The sequence below is a fragment of the Microtus ochrogaster genome, chromosome 15, assembly GCF_000317375.1.
Source record: "Microtus ochrogaster isolate Prairie Vole_2 chromosome 15, MicOch1.0, whole genome shotgun sequence".
Lineage (NCBI taxonomy): Eukaryota > Metazoa > Chordata > Mammalia > Rodentia > Cricetidae > Microtus > Microtus ochrogaster.
Genome location: NC_022017.1, coordinates 5024060 through 5034049, shown reverse-complemented (window position 1 = coordinate 5034049; position 9990 = coordinate 5024060). Strand labels below are relative to the sequence as shown.

Here is a 9990-nt window from a genome sequence, read left to right as displayed (position 1 = left end):
AGGAGTGGGAGGCTGGGAGGAGGCGGAAATTTTTTTTTCTCAATAAAAAAAAAATTTTTTTTAAAAATTAAAAAAAAGAAAAGAAAAAGAAAAATGAAAATGGCCTACATAAAATGTGTGCACATAGCCTTCTTTCTAGTAGCTGAAAATGGAAAACCCTAAATGTCTATCCACTAATAAACAGATAAATATATGGCATATGCTTTTGATACAGTGAAACATCATTCATTAAATAAAAAGAAATGAAACACACAGGCTACAGCAATGATGAGCAAATGAAAGAAGCTAGACCCAAAAGTGCACAGACCATAAGGCCTCAAGTACATAAGACGTCTTAAAACAGGCAAATCCATAGACACGAGTGGTGTGGATAATGGTAGCCTCTGACTACTGGATACTGATGTAGCACAGAATGGTGGGGGAAATTCTATTAGGTATAGATTTGGGTGGTGAAAATGTTCTAAAATTGACAATGGCGACAAACACCCAATTCTATGAATATACTAAATGTCAGTGGACTTAAACAGATGAATGAAGCCAGGCGATGGTGGCTCAGTGGGGCTGGAGAGACAACTAGTGATTAAGAGCACTCGTCACTCTTGTAGAGGGCACAAGCTGGATCCCCAGCACCTGCACTGGGTAGCCCACAATCACCTGTAACTCCAGCTCCAAATGAGCTGATCCCCACATTAAGATCACCAATATCATGCAGGATAACTTTATGGACATAAAATAATATGTAATGTCTTGATTAGGATGTGAGTCACATGAGCTATGGGTTTGGCAAATTCGAAGAAAAGTAGCCTTAAAAATCTGTACATTAGTCAGGTGCTGGTGGCGCAGACCTTTAATCCCAGTACTCTCAGCAGAGGCAGGGGCAGCTCTCTGAGCTTGAGGCCAGCCTGATCTCTAGAGCTAGTTCCAGGACGGCCAGGGCTACACAGAGAAACCCTATCTTGAAAACAAAGAAATAAACAAGCTCAATACAAAATGGCATCTGCTCCCTCCAAATACAAAGATAAATAGGAGTGGTGGTGAGGTGCTGTAAGCCCAGCACTTGGGCGGTTAAAGCAGGAAGCACAACAGAGCTAGAGGCCAACCTGGGCTACAAGAATGAGCCCATTTTCAAAAACAAATTAACTGCCTCAAGCCGGGCGATGGTGGCGCATGCCTTTAATCCCAGCACTCAGGAGGCAGAGCCAGGTGGTCTACAGAGCTAGTTCCAGGACAGGCTCCAAAGCCAGAGAAACCCTGTCTCGAAAAAGCAAAAAAAATAACTGACTCAAAGGAAATTAAGTCATCCCAGATTTACCGTCTTTGAGACAAAGTCATGTAGGCGTGTGCCTCCAGTATTCTGAGGTGTGCCTGAATTGTCTGTCTCAGTTCTTGGCTCCAGGGGCCTGCTGTTCAGAGCAGAGTCACTGTTCACAGGTTGCAAAGGACCTAGAAAACAATCAAATTTAAACTTTTGTCCTAAAATTTTTCATCCTGTATTTTAATCCCACTTTTGTTTTAATTTTCATATTTTTCCTTTTTAATTTTGCTATTAATATAACTAGTAATAAATAGTGAACACAGTTTCCCAAAAAGCTCCAATTTTCTACTAGTGGTACACCAGACTGACTGACTAGCCAGAAGTAAAGGACAGCACACACCAGGGCAGCAGCAAGCGGGTAGCCTTGTCTCAAGAGGCTTTTAAGAAACCCATTCTCAATTTCAACCAGTATATTTATTTATTTATATTTAGTTTTGGTAGCCAAGGCTAGCCTCAAACTTATGCTTGATTTTCCTACCTCAGAACTTCATGGTTTACTTAGACATGAGACACAGCTGGTTTTTCCTCCTTCCTTTCCTTCTTTATAACTTCTTTTGAGATTTTATTATGTGTATGAGTGCTTGCCTCAGTTGATCTATGCACATGTGTGTAGTGCCCAAGGAGGCCAGAAAGGGATGTCAGATTCCCTAGGTCTGGAGTTACAGATGGCTATAAGCCACTATTTGGGTGCTAGCATCCTTCAGTGCTAAGTCATCTCACCAGCCCTGTTTTCTGTTTTGTGGTCTCACCACGTATCCACAAACTGATCCTGAACTCACCATGAAGCCTAGACTGCCCTCCAATTTCAATCTACCTATCTCTGCTTCCAAGTGATTAGATAGATTATAGCTGCGTGCCTCCACAGCCAGCACTAGTCACAAATCCATCAGACCTGATTTCCCCCGACTCCTGGTCCAAGATGGCAATGTCTCAATCGTAGACACAGCTTCTATGGGTCCACCATCACTTGGAACAGTCACTGTAGTTTTTGCAACTATTGATTCATTTGCCTGAAACAGAAGCCATAATGAAAGAAAGATAAACTAACTTTATTTCTATATAGGCATTTTCCAGTAGCTAAAAATCCCCAAATCCCAAGTTAGGACTTATATTCCAGTCCTAAGCCCTTAAGTCAAAATCTTAAACACTGCAGGGGGACAGCAAAATACAATCAAACCTATAGCTGAAAGATCTCATCTTTTTCTTGTTTGAGATGGGATCTCTCTATGTAGTCCTGGCTATCTCTGCCTCCTGTATTTTTTCAGAGTGCTAAGATTAAAGGCCTGGAACTTGCTTTGTAGACCAGGCTGGCCTCGAACTCACAGAGATCCACCTGCTTCTGCCTCCCGAGTGCCAGGAGTAAAGGTGTGCGCCGCCACCACCCGGCTGACACTGGTTGCTCCTAATCAAAGCCCATTGACATGGACAAGAGAGGATCTTACTACATAGAAAAACACTCAATTTCTCTCAAAATAACATTGCATTAATACTGACTGTCATTTTACCTTGCAAAGCCACTAATCCCTGGTACATTTAGGATCACAATTCTCTGGCTCTGACTCCTCTTACCTGGTCTACTGTAGAGCCAATGGAACAGGTTTTCTTTACAGGCCCAGGAGGGCCATCAATGAACTGCCGACTGTTGGAGCGCTAGAGAGGGAGTAAAGACCAAAACTTTAGTTTCAAGTAGAACTGAAGCCCAGAAAACACAGCAGTCCTATCAGCAACTACGTGCAAGTCCTAAAAACCAGGGCTACAACAAATAGCAATGTTCATTATCATGCCTGTTTGTTAAACAAACACAAAAATGCTCTCAGTGCTATAGGAAAGAGACAAGCTTTGGAGACAACATCAGAAAGAGAGGAACTATAATCCTATCTAAGGACACGAAGTCTTTGGAAACACATCAAATACCCTAAGCATGTCAGCCCAGATAAGATTTCCATATCCCATTATATACACATTGCATCTGAAGCTTATAATAGAGCATAAAAGTCCTGCATAAAAATTCACATGACAACTCAAAAATAATCCAAACATATTCTCTTCTACTATATGGAGATGTAGCCCAGACTCGTGAAATAAAGTAGACTCTTGCCCTGTGTCACTACTTTAAGCAGTATCACTATGGCCCCTGCAGGACTGATGAGATGGCTCAGTGGGTAAAGTTGCTTATTGTGCAAGCCTGATGATCTCAGTTCAATTCTCAGAACCTACAGTGGCTTGGAAAGAACCAATACATATACACTAAGATATGCACGTGCCTATGCTTTCTCTCCCCCTCTCCTCACACACACACACACACACACACACACAATAATAGCAATAAATAAAAATTTTTAATTAGGGACTGGAGAGATGGCTCAGTGGTTAAGAGCACTGACTGTTCTTCCAGAGGACCAGGGTTCAATTCCCAGTACCCACATGGCAGCTCACAGCTGTCTGTAACTCCAGTTCCAGGGGACCCAACACCTTCACACAGACATACACGCAGGCAAGACATCAATGTACATAAAATAAAATAAATTTTTAAAATAAGGAAAAAAATTTAAATAAAAGAAGTATTGCCCCAGTAGCATTAATCCTTTTGTGTTTTGTGATTGTTTTGAAACAGGATTTCTCTATGTAACCCTAGCTGTCCTGAAACTCTGTAGACCAGGCTGGGCTCTAATTCAGAAATCCACCTGTCCCTACCTCCCAAGTGCTGGGATTAAAAGCGTGCCCCACCACAGCTGACCTACATTTTGTGCTTTTTGGTTAACAATGTCTAAAGATGTGCCAGAAATATAGTTTTGTATCTAAATTTCCCAAAAGAAAAACTATTACTCTTAGGTTTTTGTTTGGTTGGTTTTTCTTTTAATATTTATTTTTATATTATGAGTAGCCTATGCATATATGTGAACACTACATGTAAGACTCATGCCCAAGGAGGCTATAAGAAGGCATTGGATCCCCTGAAACTGGAGTGACACACATTTAGGAGTCACCACCTGGAAACACCATCCAGATCCTCTACAAAAGCAGCTAAGTGCTCTTCACTGCAAGCCATCTCTCCAGCCCTGCTTTTGTTTTGTTTGTTTTAAATAGGATATCACAATATAGTTTAACCTGGTCTCAAACTTGATAAATAGCCCAGAATGGCCTCAAATTCATGACCTTTCTGACTCAATCTCCTTAGTGTTATTATCACAACTGTGGGACATAATACCAGGGGGAAAAATTGTTTTTGAAGACAGTGTTTCTCTGTGTAACCCTCGCTGTCCTGGACTCAGAGATCCACTTGCCTCTGCCTCCCAAGTGCTGGAATTAAATACATGCACTACCACACCTGGCAAAAACTCTTATTTTATAAACTGTAAAACATCTGAGCCTAATGGCATAAATTTATAATCTCAACAACCACTTAGAAGGCGGAGGCAGGAGTATTTAAGGCTTTACTACACAGTAAGTCAAGGACATCCTGAGAACTTAGTGAATGTGTTACAAGAGTGACAGTGGCTATAGAGAGAGCACTTGCCTAGTGTGCATGGGAGCGTGGGTTCAAGCCCCACCCAGGAAGGCAAGGAAAACACAGACATACCCTCTTTTCTCGTCTCTTCATTTTGAAATTCTTCACCAAAGAAGAATCCCAGTCCTGTTGGAAATTAGATCATGTTATTCTTTCTTTGCTTAGGTCGCTCATAAATCCCACACAAATAAATTTACATCAATAAGTCAGACTACCTAACTTAAAACCCCAGGAGAGGGAAATTTGGACGGTTTTGAAGTTTGCTCCAAAGCTCCAGTTAGCAGGCTTCCTTCAAATATTGAAGCCACAGTAACAGAATCAGGAACCAATGCCACAGAGACAGGAAAAGGTCAGAGAACCAACCCGTCGTGATATTTCAGGCACCTGGTCCTTTATTCCTGATTATTCTTCTAATTAGTTTTAGAACCTAGAGAATACAAGACACTGTACTGACCATGTCAGATGTGACTCTTGCCCTACATGACTGCTACTGTCTGACTGGATATTCCATCCAACAGGCCCTAAGAAGCTAGTTTATGTTTTTAACCCTCAATATCACTCTTTCTTGACCCTAAATACGATTTACCTTTGAAGTCTATGCTTTTTACTACAGACTAGTTTCATTTCCATTACTGTAACCACGGCAATCATTTTGGTGTCTACCTGTACTTCCCTTATCCTGGTTACCCCTAAAAACACAGTATCTGAAAGCAGCACATACAATGAACAGTAGCGCAACATGAATTGAAGTTCCCCAGTTATGATCAAATAATTCAGCTACTGGTTGATCAGCTCTAATTATAACAGCTATCACAGTAGAGGTTTTCCTCGAAACTCACCTGATGTGCTTGATTATATACCCCAGACCTACTCTATGTAATTCTTTATTTCAAAAGGTGGCTTCCCAATATTTATATCCTTAAAATGGACATTTGCTTCTCTGGCTAAACACTGACTATGAGTTTTTATACTCCCAGGAATGTATAAGTACTTGCTACTTGCTTTGCCATCAAAACCCAAACACTAACAACTTCCTGTGCTTTGGTTTGTTTCCTAGGCTCCAGCCTCCCACAGAAATGATGAACTGCCAGTGGACTACCAGTCTCCTGAACATTAGAGATCAAATGTCAGTAGGTTTTTGAAACATTACCATTTATTCAGAAATTTCACCAGTTCTGCTACTGACAAAAAGCAAGGTAACAAGTTTAGACAGCAACCATTGCTTAATCAAAGAATAATACGATGCCAAGAAATTCAAATTCTATCCTTCTGGCTCGAGCCCAGAATACATGAAGGATGGCTAAGCTTCCCTCAAAAAAACAAACTATGCTGGTAATAAAGTACAAATCCATTCACTTCAGGAGCAGCAAATAAACCTTACCTGCATTTACATAGCAAGCTCCAGGGCAGCTACAACTACATAGTGAGATCCAATCTCAAAAATTAAAACACCTTGCCTGGTCAATCTTGCTAACTTTTACCTCTAGTTAGGGCTTTAACAAGTTAAGACACCATCAGTTACTACAGGTGCCTCCCAGAGACCCTTCAGATAAATTCAACTTCACAGCAAATCCTGAATTTCACATTCTTCCAGAAAATGAATATTTAAGCCAGTGTCTTATAGCTTGTGTGAGTTTATAATTTAAATTGCCAGTTCGAAATCTGTAACAAATCATCAGTGAAAGAATCATTTATTTTTTTTTTTATTTATTTTTTTATTTATTTATTTTTTTTTTTTTTTGGTTTTTCGAGACAGGGTTTCTCTGTGGCTTTGGAGCCTGTCCTGGCACTAGCTCTGTAGACCAGGCTGGTCTCGAACTCACAGAGATCCGCCTGCCTCTGCCTCCCGAGTGCTGGGATTAAAGGCGTGCGCCACCACCGCCCAGCCAGTGAAAGAATCATGAAGGACAGCAAGGATAGGAGCAGGAATGCTCGTACAGGGCAGGTTAACAAAAGCAGAAACTCTAGAGATCAAATGTTTATTACCAGTGATTCATCAGTCTTGTCAAAGCTGATATCTGATAAAATGGAACCAGATTCATCAATGGTTGATAGTCTGGATTAAAAACAATAACACAGTGTTAGACAGAGACACCATAAAACATAAAAGCCACCAGTACCCTGAAAAGTCCCACTGGTCAGGTAACATGAGTGAGTTTACAGACAAGCACAAGCTGAAGCCATAGCTGCAGTGAGCTGCTCTGCATCATTTCCATGGAGCACTGTGAGTGCAGCAGCAAGTGAGTGTCATATGGGGTTTTTCTTGCTGAGTATATACTACAAGGAAGCAGACTGAGGTTCAATTTGATTCCAATTGAGTCTGAGATTTCCTACAAGTGAATATTACACAGTACTGGGCTTTTGGTTTGATATTTTTGTCTGCGACAAGGCTGTCCCATGAACTTCCCGTAACTGGAGATGACCTTGAACATCTGACTCTCCTGCCCCTACTTCCTAAACACTGGGATTACAGATGTGCACATCCATGTCCAGTTTACAAAGCACTGAGAACTGAACCATCCTACACAAGTACTCTAAGTACACAAGTCTAAGCTGAATATAGTAGTCCATGAAATAACTGTAGCACTTGAGAGGCACAAGCTAAAGAATTCATGGCCAGCCTGGGATATGTAGGACCCTGCCTCAAAAAACAGGGGCCGGGGGTGAGAGATGGCTCAGCGATTAAGACCTCACACTACCACATCAGGCGGCTTACAGTCTTTTACAGCTCTCATTCTGGGGGACCAACTATTATTATAACTATTCTTTTCTGGTTTTCATGTGCACCCTGCACATATGCTTACCTCATACTTACGCATAATTTTTTAAAACTTTTAAAAAAATAAATAAAGTTCCCATATCTTCTTAATTATAAAGATTCCATGTGAGCTGGGCATAGGAGCATCATAGCTTTAACCCAGCATTCAGGAGGAAGAGAAAGGTAGATCTCTATGAATTCAAGGGCAGCTCAGTATAAACAATAAATGAAGGCTAGCCAGGGCTATACCCTAAGACCCTATCTTACCAAACAAGATTCCTCATGGACCAACAGCCAACAAAACAAATAACCCTGAGAGTCTAAGTCTTTTCCTACTTATTGTACTGGGAGTACTACACGCAAAGCCTGGCTGAAACTATTTCAGTGACACTATGGCTCCCAGCAGCTCTGGAGAATAAACACTGTGAGCACTGCTGAACTCCCACTTTCACCTCAGCATTCTCCGCAATGTACAGGATCAGTTATTGATGTGCAATTTAACACCAACATCAAAACTGCACCCTTGGTGAAACAACATCCTAAGGAAAGTTTAAAAAAATAATGAAAGCAAATGGGGGCGGCTATGTGCCCCGCCACCGCCCTACTCCTGAGGCTCTTCTGCTTTGTTCAGCACACATCCCAGAAGCAGTACATTTAAGGTCAGATGACAGGACTTCTGACAGCTGTGCCGCTTGTGACCAGATGACAACAGATGCAGCTCCCCACCTATTGTTCCCAGAGTTGCCACTGGGTGCTTGGCCTCGGTTGAGAAAAGCGAGAGCTGATTTTTGTTCCTCACTTAGCTGAATGCTGCCAGATGTGTCACACATGAGTATATCTCGAATCAGCTGAATCTGTTGTTCCTACAGACCAAAGCAGAGTAAAACATCATAACTAGTCAGGGAAGAAAGCTTCACTTAAATTTATGGGACAGACAGACGGCATTAAAATACAACATTATGCAAATGGGCCTTCAGGAAGGCATGACAACAATAGAATATCAATTTACATCAAGCCCAGGCTGTGGCTGGTTTCTGATGAGTAAAATCAGCTCCATATAGAATAGGGGGTCTCTGCTATAAGATTTTTAGATCAAACTGCTAATCAAAAGGACAGTGATATAGAATAAGAATTCCAAAATAGATTTCTCATAGCAAAAATACTTCAAGTGTTGTTTTTATTAGTACAATTATTGGCCTCTCTTACAGATCAAAGCAGTCACATGTTTTTCTAAATAATGGAACTAAATACATTAAAATAGATACAAAGCTGCAATGCAGGCAATTTAGGCTCACTGAGGCATCTAACAGAGCTAAGATGGCTTAGTCCCCTCAGCTAAAGCTCTCCTTTGCACCAGACCCCTCCTGCCACATCAAAAGAATAATGTCATATGCCAGTCACACTGTTCAACTCACTAACTACGTCTAGCCCTTTATCCTGAGTTAGAGAGCAATGATAAAGCATTAGAGTTGCCTTGCCTTTATCGATGACAGCAGGCCAGTGCCACCAATTCATAAAAGGAGAACAATATTCTAGGCATTTATAATAAACAATATAGGATGGGCATGGTGGCACACAACTCTAAGCCCAGTATTCAGAGCAGAGGCAGGAGGATCATCCTTGAGCTTCAGCCCATCAGGAGTTGTACAGTAAAACCCTGTCTCAAGATGCCCACCCACCCCTGCAGAATAGCAAATAAATTGTGATTGATAAGGATTCTAGAATTTCATTATTATTCTCCCTCATTTTAATTCTTAAAAAAAATTTTTTTTTGGAGTGCTGGAGCCCAGGACCTTGTGCATGTCAGGCAAGCATTTTACCAACTGTACTACATTCTTGGCCATTTTGTTATACCTCTCATTTGAAATATGTCTAGTGAAAAACAGTTTCAAATCTAAAGGAGAAAATAAGTATTAATTTCAAGCTGAAAAAACAGAGGTCACAGCTGCAGTTTCATCTCTAATCACAGGCAATATGTCAAACAATTCAGTCGTTTATGTGGAGGGGAGCTGGGTATATTTGATAAAGAGAAACATTATCAAATGATGTCTCCCAAGCCCATCATCAGCTTAACACTCCAGGCGTACACACCAGCTTTGCACACTCAGCCTCAGCTCGCTGTCTCCGTTTGATCTCTACATCTACTTGATTACGTGCATGCTTCAGCTTAACGTCCAGAGCGCTCCGCCCGGTCTCTGCTTTCAATAACAGATCTTTGAATTTCTCCAGCTCCTGGTTGGTTCTTTGACATTTCTTCCGGAAATCTTCGAAGTCCTTCACAACCTGGATGAATTCAACTGAGGACAGGTAAAAACTTCAATAATCCAAGCAGCAAAACTACAACTGCTCAAACAAACAGGCCTATAGTTAGTTAGCTTCATCCCAAATATAGACTTTTTTTTTTTTTTT

The 9990-nt window shown here is 41.1% G+C and overlaps 1 protein-coding gene across 1 annotated transcript in view; it reads right to left on the bottom strand.

The window, feature by feature from the left end:
- Positions 1-9990, bottom strand: part of Racgap1 (Rac GTPase activating protein 1) — a 32848-nt gene that overhangs the window by 11741 nt on the left and 11117 nt on the right. The window contains exons 3-9 of the mRNA XM_005354030.3: positions 9673-9878; positions 8308-8444; positions 6810-6879; positions 4896-4949; positions 2885-2965; positions 2208-2325; positions 1313-1443 (exon numbers count right to left, since the gene is read on the bottom strand). Coding sequence (XP_005354087.1) covers positions 1313-1443; positions 2208-2325; positions 2885-2965; positions 4896-4949; positions 6810-6879; positions 8308-8444; positions 9673-9878 — 797 coding nt within the window. The remainder of the gene's footprint in view (positions 1-1312; positions 1444-2207; positions 2326-2884; positions 2966-4895; positions 4950-6809; positions 6880-8307; positions 8445-9672; positions 9879-9990) is intronic.